Source organism: Salvelinus namaycush, chromosome 1, assembly GCF_016432855.1.
Source record: "Salvelinus namaycush isolate Seneca chromosome 1, SaNama_1.0, whole genome shotgun sequence".
Classification (NCBI taxonomy): domain Eukaryota; kingdom Metazoa; phylum Chordata; class Actinopteri; order Salmoniformes; family Salmonidae; genus Salvelinus; species Salvelinus namaycush.
The window spans coordinates 53,467,325-53,488,830 of NC_052307.1; the positions used below are offsets into that span (position 1 = coordinate 53,467,325).

Sequence of the window (21,506 nt, forward strand, 5' to 3'; positions counted from 1 at the left end):
GGAATCCAAAAACAGCAAGAGGGCGTTAGCATAAGATTGCTTGCATAAGCGTTATATTTTGTAAAGCTGTAGAGGAAATAATGGTAGGCTTTTAAACCTTTCTCATTTCAATGATGTAACATTATATTGTTTTCTGTGCAAAATAATTGCCTTTTGATCACAGACAATAATGGCCCTCGTCGGGCTAGTCAGGCATACTAACAAATATCAGCATGTCCAACAGAATGTGTTTAGTAGCTATTCATTTCTATTAAATACCTAATAGATAACCAAATATGCAACGGAAACTGGGCCATGAAAGGGCTGATGGAATACATTTGGTTACATTTGTAAGAGGCCCGGCTTGCCTTAGCATATTGAGTCCATTCGAGTTGTCCTCACGGAAAAGGAGGAAACACTGCCTGGCAAATCGACAAGCCAAATGTGGGGTGGTGTTACGGTTGTCAGTGGTCCCCATTTTTTGGCCATCTTTGACAGTGATTTATATTAGACGCGGGCCCCTTCACATTGAACAGACAGTGACAACAGATTGGGAGGACTAGTCATCTTTACAGGGAGGAGAACCATCTTTGAATCACGCCTCAGACAGTATCCGTGGATATAGCAGCGGATGGCCAAAGGGACTGCACAGGATGGAGTGGAGCTATCTGTATGCTAATCAAGTGAGACGTAAAATCTTGATTTGCATAAGCAGATCCCTTGCACCAATACATATGTTTTCCCTCTGTCATCTTTCCTTTTGTCAGACCCGCTACTCTCCTTCACCTCCCACCCTCAACCCCCGCTTGGAACATGAGACGAGGCCCAGCACAATTCACTCACATCGGCTGTAATGGAGTCATCTTCTGCCGTTGTGAACATTGACTATAGTTTATATCTTTGGAAATAAAGTGGCCATTACATTTCTTGTTTTATGTGGTGCTTCCGTATGGAGGGGTATTGGAGCGTTCTCTGAAAGAGCTGTAAAGTCCTCTGGGTGGCACATAGCTAATGTCAAGGCTCTTAGCTTGACACCCAACACACCGAGAGGCAGAATGACTTCTGACTGCATCCGGGAGAAAAGTCTCTTAGAAACAGGATTGCTCACTAGGATCAGGGCCGATAAGAAACTAAAACACAGCTGTGATTGACTTCGATATTCTGATATGACTGCAGTAGTTGATATAACCTGTGATTAGGTCCAACATGACTTTGCACAGCGTATAAATAAAGTGAATGGGGTGTAGTTCAGAACAGATTAATGTGATGGAAGAATTGAGCTCAATTTTGGGTTTCATGTGAAAAAGGCCATACCTCTTTTTTTTCTTCAATGCCCTCAAAGGGTTCATCCTCTTTGCAATGCTGCTGACAAACTTTGCTACATATCCTTGGGCAACGTAATTATTTATTTATTCTCTTTATAAGGTAAACCACTTCTCTATTTACTGTAGAAAGCTACTAATGATAAGCTACCAATGATCTAGAAACCTATGTCACGTTCGTTATAATGCTACTTAAGTATGATCCCCAATTAGAGACAACGATAGCCAGCTGCCTCTAATTGAGAATCATACCAACATAGAAAAAACAACCTAGAACCCCACATAGAAAATATAAACTAGACTAACCCCCCTAGTCACGCCCTGACCTACTCTACCATAGAAAATAAAGGCTTTCTATGGTCAGGACGTGACAACCTACTCCATTACAATTCATATTTATTTTTCGTATCATCCATTTTTGGGTGGGTGGAGGATGTTAGGCCTATATCTTGTGACAGTACTTACCCAACTAATCAGAGTGACAGCCAGGTGTCAGTATAACAAATCAGCTGTCAATCCGGTACGCTAGTTGCTAATAGTGCCCCTCAAAATAAATGCTTACTGCTCTTATCTATACAATCACTCACAACACATCCAACTTTGAGTTATTGTGGCTAGTTGGTGTTTCACTGTGCACTCTATCATAGTGACCGTTTTTTATGAAAACTTGCATATAGAGGTTCCCCAGGTTAGTCCTCTATAGTTCTAATCCTGTTTTCACTAGATAACTTTTCCCTTACCACTGTCACCCTTGGTTTGCTCTCCGGGGATTAAGTCCTTGGCCTTTTGTTAACTGCTGTATGAAGATGACTTTGAAAGACATTCAACAAAGAAAGTGTCACATTTAATTACAATTTTGGATTGAAAACAAGTGCCGATCGCACACCCTTACAGTGAAAATAATTGGGTCTTATTTTCCTGGCAATAGAGTGTGAAGAGTAACATAAATGACGCAAAAGCCTGCTGTATTTGGATATGTTATTATTTTGAGCAACTTCTGCAATCCTATTTGCCCGACTATTGTCTTTAGTTGTAATTATGTTCGGAACGACTCCTCTCCAGGGAGTGACACTAGGGGCATTTGGTTGAGAAATCGGTACTTGACTCTGTGATTGTCACCCCGAAAATCTAAATTGATAATCTGCTGCAAAGTTTATGCCCATTGCTGTTCCTCTTAACTGCCGGGAGTTGCATGGGGTGAGAATGTGCATTACCTTGGCGTGTGGCTGCTGAAAGGTGACTCTGGAGCTGTTGACGAGTGAGGAGTATCTGAACAAGTGGGTGGGGGTGGCGGGGAACCTGTGGCTGCTGGTGGGCTGGTTGTGCAGAACAGCAGAGAAGCAGATGTGCACTGTGTCCTTCAGTGCCTTCAACTGAGACTCCTGTTCCAAGCAACAGAAGCAAACAGATATGAGTCTTTGACCATCCGTCCATGGTAACAGTAAATAACAATCACTGGGGCTTCCCTTTCTACATTCATCTGATAACTCCCTCAATTACACACCAATTATTGTATATCCACCCACTGATAAAATGTAACCGTTATCAAATCTAATTTTATTGGTAACATGCGCCGAATACAACAGGTGTAGACTTTACCGTGAAATGTTTACTTATAAGCCCATTCCCAAAAATGCAGTTAAAGTAAGACAAATATTTGCTAAATAAAAAAGGAAATAGTAACACAATAAAATAACAATAACAAGGCTATATACAAGGAGTATGAGTACTGAGTCAATGTGCAGGGGTACGGGGTAGTTGAGGTAATTGAGGTAATACAGTATGTATATGTAGGTAGGGGTAAAAGTGACTAGACAAACAGGATATATAATAGACAGAGTAGCAGCGGCGTATGTGAAGAGTGTGAAAGGTGTGTGAGTGTGTGGCATGTGTGTGTTAGCGTATGTAGTGTGTGTTGGAGTGTCAGTGTAGTATGTGTGAGTGTGTGAGTAGAGTCTAGTGAGTGTGCATAGAGCTGGTGCAAGAGAGTCAGTGCAATAATAAAGGGGGTCAATAGAAAAATAGTCCAGGTAGCCATTTGATTAACTGTTAAGCAGTCTTATGACTTGGGAGTAGAAGCTGTTCAGGAGTCTTTTGGTCACCAGCCATTCCACAATTATGCATCCATCCCTACACCTACTGTAGAATAGCACAATGAAATTCCTTCTCCGAAGCATCCATAAATATAAATAAAGCCGAGAAAACTGTAGGGCATAAGCGTACTCTCTCTGGTCTAAGGCACTGCATCGCAGTGCTAGCTGTGCCACTAGAGATTCTGGGTTCAAGTCCAGGCTCTGTCGCAGCCGGCCGCGACCGGGAGACCCATGGGGCGGCGTACAATTGGTTCTGCGTCGTCCAGGTTAGGGGAGGGTTTGGCTGGCAGGGATGTCCTTGTCCCATCGTGCACTAGTGACTCCTGTGGCGGGCCGGCGCAGTGCACACTGACTCGGTCGCCAGAAGTGTACTGTGTTTCCTCATACACATTGGTGCGGCTGGCTTCCGGGTTAAGCGGCTTGGCTGGTTTGTGTTTCGGAGGACGCACGGCTCTCGACATTCGCCTCTCCCGAGTCCGTACGGGAGGTGCAGCAATGAGACAAGACTGTAACTACCAATTGGATATCACGAAATTGGGGAGAAAAAGGGGTAAAAAAATAAATAAAATGCAATAAATACATAAAAGCACCTCTCAAAATTGTTTGCCATCGCAAAGCACTTCAACAGGTCAGACCGAGAACATTACCCCCGAGAAGAAATGAAGAGGAGAAACACAATACAAATAAGAAACAACAAAATATCAAAGTGAAAGACTAAAAAGTGATGGATTACGATGAAGTAAAAGTTTAATGACATCCACCTTGTCCAGTGCGGCCTTTTCCAACTCTTCTTTGGCAATGGTTAACTTGTGCTCCAGATCCATTAGCTGCTGTCCCTGTGGAAAGACAAGATACTTGAGCTGAAACAATTGAACTGTTGTACTCTTGCAAACACAGCAATTTCCTAACCTACCGTGTCTTGACTACTGAATATAGATTATGCGGTCACTTCAGTCAGAGGCGCTTACTAAGACTAAGTGTAAGACTTTCTCTGCGTGGGTCTTCACTTTTGGCTGAAATCTAAGTGATTGTGTTCTTCCCAAAGGTATTACCCCAAAAGCCTACATTAAAAAGATGACAGAATCAAGAAGATTTGATTGCACATGGCTCAATTGCAGTACATACCAAACTGTTTGAGCAATAAGGTGAATTGGGATAATGAATGGTACTTTAATCGACTGATATATCACGAAATTACCTTTTTTACAATCCATGAAAAAGGCAGAGTATTTATGCAATTGCAAGTTCCAGTATTCCAACAGTTAGAGTCCAACAGACTGAAGATGCAGCCTACAGTCTGGCTTTTAGGAATACCAATACCCTTCTGCTTTTAACTAAATATAAAACATATCCACAACTTATCCCTGTATGATGTGGTAACTGTAAGCCAAGCTATAGACTGCTAGACACTTTATCCTCAAAAGCAGCTCAATGTGTAGACCAGTACATTTCACGGTGCAAACTTTAGGGTGACATGCTATAGGAGGATAAGGGGGAGTAAAGGGATCAACCTTGATTTATTCAAGACCGTCTCGACTAAAACAAGATGGCTCTTCACCAACGGTTTGATCTTATCAATGAAAGAAATGGCACCGGTAAAACCATCAAGCGTGTTCGAGAGCAGGATGAGGCCAACTCTATCTCAACTCAATTAAAATTCCATCCATAAATTGGACATTTCAAAAAGGCTTGTTTTTAATTCGCCCTATGAACAAATGTAATCCGATTCATTATGTGAATTGACTGAGTTCAAATGAATTGACTCCCGATTCTAGAAGGACTCATTACAATATTGAGGAACTCATCAGGGAGGGAGGACATGCTTAATAGGAGGGGATTTACAGAGAGGGTGTGTAAAATGGCCCGGGTGATGGACTTCACATTGTGAAAGTTTATGGTGCGCCTTTTACAGGGCTCTCCGAATGATATACTGTACAGGCATACGTTCGCAAATTACAAGGTCAACGTCTTCTGGCATGAACAGTGTCAAGACCCATGGAAAAAGCTCAGGTCTAAATGTTTGCCCATGAATATGTGTAGGAGACTATATGTGGGGGTGTCAGTTCACAAAAGACCTGTGGCTATTCTGGCTTGTTGCTTGGTGTGCATAACATACATGCTACATCAGACTACAATCGAAAATGTACTAAAATATGTCCAGGGACGGCGTAAAGATTTTTCCATAGGGTTGCAGGATTTTTTAAAAGCCTACATAGATATGTTTCTGCTTATCATTTCAGAGATTTGGGAGGCTACTTATTACTCAACGTTTAGGGACCAGGGAGAAAATCTTAGAACAGGAGAATGAATATTCCCATGCTAAAGGACATCAGTTTAACTGATTTTAAGGAAATGAAGGCTGTGAAAATGATCCAAAGTGTTTCTGATAAGATTGCAGTTCGTCTTGGATGCATAATGTTATGTGATGTATCTTCCCCTCCCCCTTCCCCTTAGGAGACTGAAAGATTTGGCATGGGTCCCCAGATCCTCAAAAAGTTCTACAGCTGCACCATCGAGAGCATCCTGACCGGTCGCATCACCGCCTGGTATGTCAACTGCTCGGCATTGGACCGTAAGGCACTACAGAGGGTAGTGCGTAGGGCCCAGTACATCACTGGGGCCAAGCTTCCTGCCATCCAGGTCCTCTATACTAGGCGGTGTCAGAGGAAGGCCACAAAAATTGTCAAAGATTCCAGTCACACAAGTCATAGACTGTTCTCTCTGCCCCCGCACAGCAAGCGCTATCGGAGCGCCAAGTCTAGGTCCAAAAGGCTCCGATTCTAGCCCTAAGCTATAAGACTGCTGAACAATTAATCAAATGGCCACCCGGACTATTTGCATTGACCCCCCCTTTGTTTTTTACAATGCCGCTACTCACTGTTTATAATCTTTACCCCTCGACACACTGTATATAGACTCGTTATTGTTATTTTATTGTTTAACTTTTTTTACTTCAGTTTATTTCGTAAATATTTTCTTAACTTTATTTTCTTAAAAGTTCATTGTTGGTTAAGGGCGTAAGCATTTCACGGTAAGGTCTACCTACACCTGTTGTATTTGATTTGATTAAATATTTCTCCACTCCTGTTCCGAGACAAAATTAACATTTGCAAGAAATACTAAGTTCATTTTATATTTGGCTACATGTGAGAGGTTGGCCTACAGTCATTGTACAGTTCAGTTACTATTCCATTTAACCCATCTTCCAGGTAGAACCCTTTTGGATTCCATGTAGAACTCTCTGTGGAAAAGGTTCTACATGGAAACCAAAAGAGTTCTACCTCGAACCAAAAATGTTTTTTAAGGTTCCAGATAGCACTTTTGTTCTCTAAGAGTGTGTAACCTTTCTGAGGTTCTACATGGAAACCAAAAGAGTTCTACCTCGAACCAAAAATGTTTTTTAAGGTTCCAGATAGCACTTTTGTTCTCTAAGAGTGTGTAACCTTTCTGAGTTGTCTAGTGTCTGAATGTATCCTGTATTTTCCTGCTCTTGTCTAGATCATACAAGGATGCTTACACCCGATTTCATGTTTCAACTGTCATTGGCATTGTAAAGGCGCTTTGAACTGTCATAGTGGCTGGTTTTCATTTGAATAGGAATGCACCTGTGCTGTGTTGATTATGTGACAAGGTTGGTTTACACCCTCCTTTGTAGTACATTTACATGTTGGGTGTTGCATTAGCAACATTGTGTAAAAGTGAAATACTGTTGTGCCATTGATGGCATCACTGAGATGTAGCAAGTCAGTCTTTTTGAATGAGGCATTGCAGTAGTTTTGTTTTGTTATTGCAGTGGGCTGCTTGCAGAGCACAGTCATGGACAGAACTGTAATTCAGAACGAACCGTTTGCACAGAAACCAAGGAATCAATTTACTCCGCTGAGGTATTTCTACATTATGGGGAAGTGAGACTATCACACAAAGCCATTTGTAGCTGTCCGACTGTGTTTGAGAGGGAAACCAAAGTAATAAACTTTCAGAAGCAGTTCTTTAATCACAGGTATAAAGGCTAGTATATAATTTCCCCATATCAAATGACGATTGAAAAGGCAGAGGTATTCATTGCTCCCTACACTAAATTGCTCTGAAGAAGATAGAGGAGAAAGTGGATACCGAAGTGCTTACAAATGATTCAAAGCGGTCCTTTTCAAGGTAATTGGACAGACAATATAGAGGAATTCTAAAGCTCTCATTTCAAATGGACAGTCTTCTTATTATCAAACATCGCCGGTCAATATTCAGCCGGGGAAGAAATGGGGTTCCAAACACATCCCCACAAACATACATGAGAGGCTGGTAATGGTTCTTTCAGCAATGGTATGTAGCCTACAGTTAAATAACACGCGGGGTTATTGTAATGCTGTAAACATATCAGCTGTAGATGCAATGAAGGCTGTTTTCTTTTTACGTGGGCTATACAGACGCAATTTGAAAATGTCAATATACATTACCAGTCGAAACTTTTAGAACACCTACTTTTCTTTATTTTACACATTGTAGAATAATAGTAATAATATAAGACATCGAAACTATGAATTAACACATATGGAATAATGTACTGTAGTAACCAAAAAAAGTGTTAAACAAATCAAAATATATTTTATATTTGAGATTCTTCAAATAGCCATCCTTTGCCTTGATGACAGCTTTGCACACTCTTGGCATTCTCTCAACCAGCTTCATGGAATGCATTTCAATTAACAGGTGAGCCTTCTTAAAAGTTAATTTGTGGAATTTTTTTCCCCTCTTAATGTGTTTGAGCCAAACAGTTGTGTTGGGACAAGATAGAGGGGTACACAGAAGATTGCCCTATTTGGTAAAAGACCAAGTCCATGTTATGGCAAGAACAGATCAAATAAGCAAAGAGAAACAACAGTCCAACATTACTTTAAGACATGAAGTTCAGTTAATCCGGAAAAATTCTAAAACTTTGAAAGTTACTTCAAGTGCAGTCGCAAAAACCATCAAGCACTATGATGAAACTGGCTCTCATGAGGACCACCACAGAAATGGAAGACCCAGTTCATTATAGTTACCAGAAATTGCAGCCCAAATAAATGCTTCACAAAGATCAAGTAACAGACACATCTCACCATCAACTGTTCAGATGAGACCGTGTGAATCAGGCCTTCGTGGTCAATTTGCTGCAAAGAAATCACTACTAAAGGACACCAATAAGAAGATACTTGTTTGGGCCAAGAAACACAACCTAAAGTATGTTCTGGGAACTTTCACAGAACCAATTTTGGTTTGCTGGGAAGGCACTCCTATTGAAACCTATCACATCCTGATCTGTTTCACCTGTCCTTGTGATTGTCTCCATCCCCTCCAGGTGTCGCTTATTTTCCCCAGTGTATTTATCCCTGTGTTTCCTGTCTCTCTGTGCCAGCTTGTCTTGTATGTTCAAGTCAATCAGTGTGTTTTTCCCCGTGCGCCTGCTTTTCTATTATGTTTTACTAGTCCTCCCGGTTTTGACCTTTGCCTGTTTTTCTGGACTCCATTCCCGCCTGCCCTGACCTCGAGCCTGCCTGCCATTCTGTACCTCTGGAACTCTGAACTGGTTTTGACCTTTTGCCTGTCCACGACCATTCTCTTGCCTACCCCTTTTAGATTGTTAATAAACATCTTGGACTCTAACCATCTGCCTCCTGTGTCTGCATCTTGGTCTCGCCTTGTGACCTTACAGAAACCCTACAGGTATCAAATTTAAATGGTGTATCCTGAAGATGCCAGGTTTTTTTCTGCCTGGATATACTGTAACTTATTTTAATGCCTGTAATGGCTAGATAACTGTGCACACTCTTCTAATCCTGGCAGGGAAGCCATGACCTTATAGCTCTCTATAATACACTCAGTGGTGGCATGTAGAAGATTCTCCCTTGTGACTTTAATATACACAATTCAACATGTATACAGTTGAAGTTGGAATTTTACATACACCTTAGCCAAATACATTTCAACTCAGTTTTTCACAGTTCCTGACATTTAATCCTCGGAAAAATTCCCTGTCTTAGGTCAGTTAGGATCACCACTTTATTTTAATAATGTGAAATGCCAGAATAATAGCAGAGAATCTATTATTTCTTTCATCACATTCCCAGTGGGTCAGAAGTTTACATACACTCAACTAGTATTTGGTAGCATTGCCTTTAAATTGTTTAACTTGGGTCAAACGTTTCGGGTAGCCTTCCACAAGCTTCCCACAATAAGTTGGGTGAATTTTGGCCCATTCCTCCTGACAAAGCTGGTGTAACTGCGTCAGGTTTGTAGGCCTCCTTGCTCGCACACGCCTTTTCAGTTCTGCCCACAAATGTTCTATAGGACTGAGGTCAGGGCTTTGTGATGGCCACTCCAATACATTGACTTTGTTGTCCTTAAGCCATTTTGATACAACTTTGGAAGTATGCTTGGGGTCATTGTCCATTTGGAAGACCCATTTGCGACCAAGCTTTAACTTCCTGACTGATGGCTTGATGTTGCTTCAATATGTCTACATCATTTTCCTCCCTCATGACGCCATCCATTTTGTGAAGTGCACCAGTCCCTCCTGCAGCAAAGCACTCCACAACATGATGCTGCCACCCCCGTGCTTCATGTTTGGGATGGTGTTCTTCGGCTTGCAAGCGCCCCCCTTTTTCCTCCAAACATAACGATGGTCATTATGGCCAAACAGTTCTATTTTTGTTTCATCAGACCAGAGGACATTTCTCCAAAAAGTATGATCTTTGTCCCCATGTGCAGTTGCAAACCGTAGTCTGGCTTTTTTATGGCGGTTTTGGAGTAGTGGCTTCTTCCTTGCTGAGCGGCCTGTCAGGTTATGGTCGATATAGGACTCATGTTACTGTGGATATAGATACTTTGTACCTGTTTCCTCCAGCATCTTCACAAGGTCCTTTGCTGTTGCTCTGGGATTAATTTGCACTTTTCGCACCAAAGTACTTTCATCTGTAGGAGACAGAACGCGTCTCCTTCCTGAGCGGTATGACGGCTGCGTGGTCCCATGGTGTTTATACTTGCGTACTATTGTTTGTAGAGATGAATGTGTGGTACCTTCAGGCGTTTGGAAATTGCTCCCAAGGATCAACCAGACTTGTGGAGGTCTACAATTTTTTTTCTGAGGTCTTGGCTGATTTCTTTTGATTTTCCCATGATGGCAAGCAAAGAGGCACTGAGTTTGAAGGTAGGCCTTGAAATACATCCACAGGTACACCTCCAATTGACTCAAATTATGTCAATTAGCCTATCAGAAGCTTCTAAAGCCATGATGATGTTTTCTGGAACTTTCCAAGCTGTTTAAAGGCACAGTCAACTTAGTGTATGCAAACTTCTGACCCACTGGAATTGTGATACAGTGAATGATAAGTGAAATAATGTAGTAAGTGAAATAATGTAGTTTACAGTCTGTAAACAACTGTTGGAAAAATTACTTGTCATGCACAAAGTAGATGTCCGAACCGACTTGCCAAAACTATAGTTTTTAACAAGAAAATTGTGGAGTCGTTGAAAAACGAGTTTTAATGACTCCAATCTAAGTGTATGTAAACTTCCGACTTCAACTGTAGTTTGTTGATAGTATGACCATCTGCAGAGCATCTACAGATGGAAAATCCGGACTATCCAAATACAGTGTGTCCCGTTCTTGTAACATCAGGTGAATGTTTTATGCACCCAAAAGAAACATTGTAGAATCATCCGCACAACTAGACAGTTTTTGTATTTTGGGAACATATCTTTTGTGATGTCCCCACAATGTTCTCACCAGACTGTTCCCACAACCTAATGAAACGTTCTGGGAACCTTTAAAGAGCAGATGAAATGTCTTATAGGAACGTACTTGCAACATCAGGCAAATGTTTTATACACCACGAATGGACAGTTTTTGTGTTATGAGAACATTTGCCACGACCTAACGAATGTTCTGGGAACTTTCACTGAACCAATTTTGGTTTGTTGGAAAAACATTAGTGGTACATTGTGTTATTACATTACTTGGAAACCTAATAAATGTTACTCTCTGAATGTTTTTTTTTAGATGTTATCATCCTAATGTTAGATAAAACCCTAACTAGAACTTAATGGGAATCTTAGCTAATGTTCTGGGAATGTTCCCGGTTTGTTGGGTTACTCTTGGAAGCAAACCATGAAAATGAGCCACACAATCAGAATGGTGTCTTCTCATCAGTTAGAATAAAATGCTATCATATATGAATCATGCGAAGTATTAGCAATAAAGTATTTTTAGATTTGTACATAAAAATGCCCAACACTTGTATCTTTGATTTTACGAGGTGGAAAATAATGGTTGGTCATGTTTGTTGAGAAGAAATAGAGGTTTATATGTTATGTTTACTGCAAAAATCGATGCAGTTATATAACAGTCACATCCAGTAGCTTATTGGTAAAGTCATCCATACCTACATTGAATGATTATGACCTATAGCTGACCTCAGCATCACCACTGCAAAGCTGAAAAAATATAAAGTCAGTGTCTACCTCTTACTTTCCGTTGAAGTGAATACATTTGGTCAGGTCTTACACATCACTGCCAGTTCCGATTGCTCACTGTGCCTCATTTGACTAAACCGGAACTGAAAACTGGAATTAAATCAAATTAGCCTCTTTTGCCTACTATATCACCTGCGTTTAATCTTCTAAACCCCATTTTTTAGGATGTAAAGTTGAAAAATAAGGTTGTTCTGGATGAGCACCCCTGAGAGATTTGGTGACAACAATTTACAACCTGTGACACGATCCGCAAAAAAAGGCCATGCATCCTTGAGATTGAAATTGAACGGTCGAGAGGCACAACTGGACAATATATTCAGACAATTTGCTATAGGAAGCATTAAACTCAGTGGGGAGGATTGAGCCCTTTTCTAGCCACTGTCATTATTCCATCTGACAGAGCTTAAAAAATGACAGGTCTGAGGGATCAAATCTCGCATTTATGAAATGGTATTAGGAGGCACTGTGGCAGAAATGTCAACTGACATTTCTCGACCCAGCCCTCCAAACAAGAACCGAAAGGTCAGCCTATGTCCCCGTATCTATGCCAATGATTATTACATGAATTCTTAGATACAAAAAATACAACACTTAAAAAGGTCAATTCTTCCAATTAGAATGGGATTATAATGTGTAGTTGTGTGTAACCACATAGTTTACTTTATGCGATAGACTTGTGGACTTTCTTCACTGCTGGGGGTTACATTTTATTGTAGTTGCTTATCATACCAGAGCTTGCAGTATTTTCCAGGTCTCCCTTATCTCAATAGGTCTTCATGGATTGCTTAAGGATTCAATTATATATTTAACACCATATATTGATTTATGCATAATACTTTCAAGGAATTTGTGGTAATTCAGCATAGACCTGACTTCACTTTCAACAAAATCTCAGAAAAGGTTTGGCATTGGACAATGTACTTATCGGTAACGGTGGTTGAATCTATAACATCCTTCATGCGGCAAGTGTGGAAACAGATGCAACTCATGACAAATTAGATGTATTTTTGGAAAGGGGCTTGTTCACTTTGGGATGTGACAACAGTGTAAATAATGTGTGGCATGTCAATGGCCATAGGCGTTGACAAGACAGCACAAACAGATCTAGAAACTGCACGCTATCTGTCCAAAGCTGTACATAATCATGAAACCAAAGGAAACCTTCCAGGGTGGTAATAGAATAATTCACGTTGCACTGACTACAGTATAAGAGGGAAAAGCAGTGGTGCAAAAGCCTGTGAGCCCTCTGAGTACTGGCCATTCCTTCCAATGGGGACTTACTAATTAAGCCAAGTGCCCCCGGATAGGATCATCTTTTCAAGGTGGACTGGAGCACCTGTTTACTCCTGGTCTGGAACCATAACAAAGCAGCCCCATTCACTTTGCTCTTACCTTGAAAATTAAATCCTTTTTCCCGTACCGCAGCTCTTTCAGTTGAGCCTGGATTTTTTTGGACTGCAAGGAGAAGATAAGAAAATAAGTGTTAGCTTATTCAAATAGTGAAATTGGTTTTAGATCACGTAGCAGGATTTTGCCGGCTGCAGCAGAGCACTCCTTTGTGCGTGTTCTTTGGGCAAAGCTCCAGCTCAAAGGAGGGACCTACAGAGAGCAAGAAAATGTAAAATCTCCCATTCAGTGAACTGCAAAGCCCACACAATGATTCAGTCCTGCACTGGCTACTTTCCCACTGTCTAAAGCCCTATTCTCACTCCCACTTCACTCCACACAACCACTACCACACATACAGTTCCCTGGTAGCACCCCTCTCGTCTCGATGGCCACACACACTCACACATACAGACACAAACACACAGAGCTCAGACAGTCTGCAAAATGCATGGCTTTCCCTGGCCTCCGATCATAACTGAACAAACACACACAGTGCCCAGCTCTCCCTGACATTACTATGGTTACACATCAGTAAGCTCATGGAAGCACATGGGGGTTGGCTCCCTGATGCTGGAGATAGTCAGTCCTCTCAGTCCTCTTGGAACCTTTGCACCAGTTTAACAGCTGTTTACATCCCCCCCGGGGAAGTAACTTCTTTAAACAAAAGGTGGATAACATGAAAGGTAGAAATGCCTATTTTAAAAGAATAAATAAAAAGCCCAAGTTTAAAAGAATACATAAAAAGGTGAGAAATGAGGTTATGGACAGATCAAAATTTACTAGGGGGAGGTGTGGTCCAAAATAGGGGAGAGTTGTCAAACTTTTCTTTTTGCTTTAGGGAGTGTTGTGTGCTTTTTTTGGGGTTCAGAGGGGAGGGTAGTGTGTTTTTTCCCAGCTTTACTTTTGCTCTTCTGCTCGTATTTTCCCTATAAACAATGGCTTGACTTACTTTCGATATTACCCTAATAAAGTTTAGAAACATTTGTGAAGGTTTGGTATGGTGTGGCTATTATTAAGCTTAAGCTACTGCAGGCCTATGATATGAAGGCAGTACGCCCCAGCGCTCCAACTGACAGATGAACTGTTTCAGGACTATCAGAGTTACTTCTATAATCTAACAAAATATTTGGAAATAAAATGTACAAATTACCCTCCATCTATAGGTTTATATCTGTATAGTAGCCATCTGAAGTAAAGAAATGCATGTCAGTGTCATAGCATGCCACCGGCATATCTTTATCTCTCCGGGGATAGGCTTAAGCTTCTCTTTCTTTATATAGGCCGTATACAGTACCAGTCAAAAGCTTGGACACACCTACTCATTCAAATGTTTTTCTTTATTTTTACTATTTTTACTACTATTTATTTCTACATTGTAGAATAATAGTGAAGACATCAAAATTATGAAATAACACATGGAATCATGGAGTAAACAAAAAAGTGTTAAACAAATAATAGATTTTAGATTCTTCAAATTAGACACCCTTTGTCTTGATGACAGCTTTGCACACTCTTGGCATTCTCTCAACCAGCTTCACTTGGAATGTTTTTCCAACAGTCTTGAAGGAGTTCCCACATATGCTGAGCACTTGTTGGCTGCTTTTCCTTCACTCTGCGGTCCAACTCATCCCAAACCATCTCAATTGGGTTGAGGTCGGATGATTGTGGAGGCCAGGTCATCTGATGCAGCACTCCATCACTCACCATCTTGGTCAAATAGCCCTTACACAGCCTGGAGGTGTGTTTGGTCATTGTCCTGTTGGAAAACAAATGATAGTCCCACTAAGCGCAAATCAGAAGTGATAGCGTATCAAGGCAAAGGCTGGCTACGTTGAAGAATCTTTGAAAAATAAAAGGAAAGCCGCACACTCTAGGAGCTCAGATGCAATATTTTAATAAACTAATATCCTACGTTTCAACAGACAAGCTGTCTTCATCAGGGTATAATGACAACCACTGCAGGGTGACTAGTTTATATAGTGTCAAAGGACACACCCAGGTGTCTGTAATCATGGCCGGGTGTAGCCTGATATCATTGGTTAATTCTCATATATTAAAAAAGCATACAAAAAACATAAATGGATAGCATATGGATAGCATACGATCATAGATACAATTTGGCTACATAGGCCTACAAACATTTACAATAGCAAAATCACAAGAAAGGCTTCAGATCAAAGTATACGTTGAGACCGAAGGGAGCAAGTGTCTTTAAATTAAAGATCCAGGCAGCCTCTCGTTTTAACAATAAATTGTCAAGGTCACCCCCTCTCCTAGGGAGGGTGACATGTTCGATGCCAATATAATGTAGGGACGAAATCGAGTGGTTTGCTCCCAAAAAGTGGGCCGCAACTGGGTAAGTCGAGTTTTTTCACCTAATGGTGCTACGATGCGCCAAGATTTGTACTTTTAATTTGACCTTTGTTTTACCCAACATAATTTTTTACTTTGAAGAATCTAAAATCTATTTAGATTTTTTCACACTTTTTTGGTTCATACATGATTCCATATGTATTATTTATTCCCAGTCACTTTTGTGTATACAGTGGGGCAAAAAAGTATTTAGTCAATACTTATTTTCCACCATAATTTGCAAATAAATTCATTAAAAATCCTACAATGTGATTTTCTGGATTTCTTTTCCTCATTTTGTCTGTCATAGTTGAAGTGTACCTATGATGAAAATTACAGGCCTCTCTCATCTTTTTAAGTGGGAGAACTTGCACAATTGGTGGCTGACTAAATACTTTTTTGCCCCACTGTATACTGTATGCATTCTTTTAACTGACAAATGAAATCAATCACTCAATCAATCCAAACTGTACAGCGGCCAGTTGATGAATGGAAAAAGACATTGGTTACAAAACATCAGTTTTGTGTCCAAAATCGGTATGCTTTGTTTACTGGTTGTGTGAAGCGTTGGCACAGAAACCTGTTGGTGGAAAATGTGTTACCTATATTTTATATAATTATAAATATGGCATCAAAATATTGAAAATCTGATTTCCCCCTAGCTGATCATTCTTTGCAGCTCTGATCATACTGTAATGAAACAGGCAGGGAGAGCGAGCTTGTCTGTGGTGGTCGGCGAACGTTCAACCTTCTGGCCAGTAGCCCTCTGTAGCATCGACTGTACCACAAAATCATGTGCCACAAAAAGAGGCAAACTCGATATCCCCTTTTATGAACACAGGGTCGCTACAGCTACTGTTATTTGTGGTCATAAACATTATTTTGAGTTTATTCTGTGAGGGGGGAGGGTGTAAAATTTATTTGACAGTACAAGGAGAGAGTAGTGTGAAAATATATTTTACTGTGGTGAGGGGGGTGCATCTTCAAGTTTGTTTCGACTTGAATAAACTGGGCACCGAGTGTCACAAGTGAGGTCCCCCCCCCCCCCCCCCCCCCCCCAAAAGTGGAATTGTTATCAAAAGAAATGGGTTCTCACATTTTCCTAGTGGTAAAAAAAACATTAGAAAATAATATGTATCTTTTTTATTGAGCACTGTTGAAATGGTAACCCAAGCACAGTTAACTTGTCACTGGTCTTAGATGTTATATCACTTGCGTGATCGTTATTAACAACCAATGTTGTTGATCCATTTTGTAACATGTCGAAGTGCATGAGCTCACTCAACCCATGGCAACAAGACAGCTATATGGTTTATGAGTACTATAAAACAAATTATGAGTTTCTTTATCTTATTATCCCCATTCCCACAGTAGTTGGGACATCCCAAGACAGCCATGTCGCATCTATTTAACGCTCATATATCCTGAGATCTCCCATAAAATATAGAGGTTAAATAAATATCTGAGCAACTTTCAAACAACTCCATTCTGGCAAGCTCTATTTTCTATCACAGGTTGATGTTTATTGTCATGAATCTTCCCCTGGAGGCAGAACTGAGCGATTTCTGCTAGATGGGTCAGCTGCAAAGTCAAAATTGGCTATATCGTAAAAATTCATGAAAACAAAAATGTAAGGTTAGGGTTAGGCATTAGGGTTAGCAGTGTGGTTAAGATTAGGGTTAGTTTTAGATTGTATGACTTTGTGGCTGTGCCAGCCAGTGACCACTATGCAGGACTGCCTCCAGGACAACATTCATGGCAATAAATGCCCACCTGTATTTTCTATCAGGGTTCATTAAACTTGTTTAGGTGCGAGCTGATCATAAAGTTAAATGTGCCTGAATCGAATTAATTTGGATCAAGAAAGTGGAGTGGAGCAATAAGTGGAGCAATATTAACTGGTGCATTTTGTTATCCTAACAAAATACTCAAGCCTTGGCTCACTAACTGCTGCATTCAAATCTAAAGTCAAGTTTGGGATTCAATTGCTTTGTGAGGGACAAGTAAGCTATGAATGGGTCATGCCAATATGCAGATGAGGAAATCATGACCATTATGGGTAAACAATGAGAGAATCAGAAGCACTTTTATTCACCAAGTACATTTACACATACACAGAATTTGCCTTGGTGAGAAGGTGCTGCCGGCCATAAACAATTTACAAACAGAATAAAGACGACATAGACATACAGAATATAGAATATCGGAACAGTAACCATAAAACATAAAACTCTGGAGTAAAGGCTGATTAGTGGGAATGTACAATTTACAGAGAGGATATACTGTATCTACAGTACATTCAGAAAGTATTCAGACCCCTTGACATTTTCCACATTTTGTTACGTTACAGCCTTTTTCTAAAACGGATATAATATTTTTTCCCCCTAATCAATCTATACACAATACCCCATATTATCATTATGGGGTATTGTGTGTAGATTGATGAGGAACATTTTTTATTTCATCCATTTTAGAATAAGGCTGTAACAAAATGTGGAAAAAGTCAATGGGGTCTGAATACTTTCCGAATGCACTGTAAATAAGCAGAGGAAAGGATGCTGCCATGGTAAATATATACAGTGCATATACAGTGTTGTGCGGAGGTGTACATAGTGCAAATGCAGTATAGTGCAGAGTACTATTTGAGGTCATTGATGACAAGGTGCAGTAATCGGCCCAATGCAAAGTCACTTAATCCCTATGAGCCCGATGGCTGGTTGATGATGGGCCACAGCATGGGGGAAGAAACTGTTCAGGTGGCGTGCGGTTTTGGTCTTGATTGACCTAAACCATCTGCCAGAGCGGAGTCTTTGAAATATGGGGTGTCCGGGGTGAGCGATGATATTACCTGTACGCTTCCTTGTCCTGCAGGCAGTGGTGGGAAAAGTACCCAATTGTCATACTTGAGTAAAAGTATAGATACCTTAATAGAAAATTATTCAAGTAAAAGTGAAAGTCACCCAGTAAAATACTACTTGAGTAAAAGTCTAAAAGTATTTGGTTTTAAATATACTTAAGTATCAAAAGTAAATGTAATTGCTAAAATATACTAAAGTATCAAAAGGAAAAGGAAAAATAATTTCAAATTCCTTAAATTAAGCAAAGCACCATTTTCTTGTTTTTAAAATTTACAGATCGCCAAGGGCACACTCCAACACTGAGACATTATTTATAAAAGATGCATTTTTGTTTAGTGAGTCCAACAAGAACATAGGCAGTAGGGATGACCACATGTTCTCTTGATAAGTGCGTGAATTTCACAATTGTCCTGTTCTGCTAAGCATTAAAAATTTAACGAGTACTTTGGGTTGTCAGGAAAAATCTAATAAGTAAAAAGTACAATATTTTCTTTAGGAATGTAGTGAAGTAAAAGTAGTCAAAAATATGAATAGTAAAGTAAAGTACAGATACCCCAAAAAACTACTTAAGTAGTACTTTCAAGTATTTTTACTTAAGTACTTTACACCACTGCCTGTAGACGTGCAGGTCCTTGATGGAGGGCAGGTGACAGCCGATGACCTCCGCAAACTGGACGATGCACTGCAGGTTGCCCTTGCAGCTGGCAGACACAGATCCAAACCAGAAGGTGATAGAAGAGGTGAGGATGGACTTAATGATGGACGTGTAGAACCAAACCAGAATTGTCTGAGAGAGTTTTGGTTTCCTCAGCTGGTGCAGATAGTACATCCTCTGTCGAGCCTTCTTGGTCATTACTGTGATGTTGTACTCCCACTTGAGGTTGTGGGGGATGATGGTTCCCAAGAATTTGAATGACTTGGCCATGCTGACAGCTGAGCCATCAATCTCAAGGGGGCAGACCCTCATTGTGCCTACCTGTATTATACTTATGCTAAAATTTTATTCTATTCTCCTGAGCCATTTACTTTATGTATTCTTATCTTCTATTATTTCTTATTGTTGTTGCATTGTCGTGAAGGAACCTGCAAGTAAGCATTTCGTTGGACGGTGTATACCATCTGTATCCCGTACATACGACTAATAAAACTTGAGAGATGGTGGGGGTCATTTCCTGTAGTCAACCACCATCTCCATGGTTTTGACTGTGTTGAGTTCCATGTTGTTGCGACTGCACAAGGTCACTAGACGGTCAACCTCTCCATGGTACTTGGACTCATCGCCGTCGGTGTTGAGATTGACCAGGGTGCTGTCATCAGCAAACTTGGGTAGTTTGACAGTGCGTTGTTGGAGGTATTCTTTTTGGTCTTTTATTAGGATCCCCATTAGCTGTTGCAAAAGCAGCAGCTACTCTTCCTGGGGTCCACACATAACATGAAACATAATACAGAATGACATAATACAGAACATCAATAGACAAGAACGGCTCAAGGACAGAAAGGTGCAGTCATTGGTGTAGAGTGAGTAGAGGAGTGGGGAGAGCATGCAATCCTGTGGCACCCCCGTATGGACGCCGCTTGAAATGAGTGGATTCGGCTATTTCAGCCACACCAGCTGCTGACAGGTGTATAAAATAGAGCACACAGTCATGCAATCTCCATAGACAAACATTGGCAGTAGAATGGCCTTACTGAAGAGCTGAGTGACATTCAACGTGGAACCACTAAGATCACCATGTGCAATGCCAAGCGTCAGCTGGAGTGGTGTAAAGCTCGCCTCCATTGGACTCTAGAGCAGTGGAAATGCTTTCCCTGGAGTGATGAATCACGCTTCACCATCTGGCAGTCTGACGAACTAATCTGGGTTTGGCGGATGCCAGGAAAATGCTATCTGCCCCAATGCATAGTGCCAGCTGTAAAGTTTGGTGAAGGAGGAATGATGGTCTGGGGACGTTTTTCATGTTTCGGGCTAGGCCCCCTTAGTTCCAAAATCAAATCAAATCAAATTATATTTGTCACATGCTCCGAATACAACATGTGTAGACTTTACCGTACTGTGAAATGATAACCTACAAGCCTTAACCAACAATGCAGTTTTAAGAAAATAAGAGTTAAGAAAATATAAAAAAACTAAAATAAAGTAAAAAGTAACACAATAAAATAACAATAACGAAGCTATAGACAGGGGGTACCGGTACTGAGTCAATGTGCGGGGGTACAGGTTAGTCAAGGTAATTGAGGTAATATGTAAATGTAGGTAGGGGTAAAGTGACTATGCAGATAATAAACAGCATGTAGCAGTGGGGGGGGGTCAATGCAAATAGTCCGTGTGGCAGTCTTATGGCTTGGGGTAGAAGCTGTTAAAGAGATTTTTGGACCTAGAATTGGCGCTTCGGTACCGCTTGCTGTGCGGTAGCAGAGAGAACAGTCTATGACTTGGGTGGCTGGAGTCTTTGACAATTTTTGGGGCCTCCCTCTGACACCTCCCAGTATAGAGGTCCTGGATGGCAGGAAGCTTGGCCCCAGTGATGTACTGGGCTGTACGCACTACCCTCTGTAGCGCCTTACGGTCTGATGACGAGCAGTTGCCATACCAGGTGGGGATGCAACCGGTCAGGATGCTCTCGATGGTGCAGCTGTGGAACTTTTTGACGATCTAGGGACCCATGCCAAATCTTTTCAGCCTCCTGAGGGGGAGTAGGCATTGTCGTTCCCTCTTCACGACTGTCTTTGTGTGTTTGGACCATGATAGTTTGTTGGTGATGTGGACACCAAGGAACTTGAAGCTCTCGACCTGCTCCACTACAGCCGCATCGATGTGAAAGAGGGTGTGTTTGGCCCTCCTTTTCCTGTAGTCCAAGATCAGCTCCTTTGTCTTGCTCACGTTGAGCGAGAGGTTGTTGTCCTGGCACCACACTGCCAGGTCTATGACCTCCTCTCTATAGGCTGTCTCATAATTGTCAGTGATCAGGCCTACCACCGTTGTGTCGTGCTTGGCCACACAGTCGTGG

General features: G+C 41.0%; 1 protein-coding gene across 1 annotated transcript in view; it reads right to left on the bottom strand.

Moving 5' to 3' along the window:
• LOC120052113 (leucine zipper protein 2-like) overlaps nucleotides 1–21,506 on the bottom strand; it is a 58,144-nt gene that overhangs the window by 1,574 nt on the left and 35,064 nt on the right. Inside the window, exons 7-9 of the mRNA XM_038998965.1 lie at nucleotides 13,292–13,354; nucleotides 4,156–4,230; nucleotides 2,516–2,683 (exon numbers count right to left, since the gene is read on the bottom strand). Of these exons, the coding sequence (XP_038854893.1) occupies nucleotides 2,516–2,683; nucleotides 4,156–4,230; nucleotides 13,292–13,354 (306 nt within the window). The remainder of the gene's footprint in view (nucleotides 1–2,515; nucleotides 2,684–4,155; nucleotides 4,231–13,291; nucleotides 13,355–21,506) is intronic.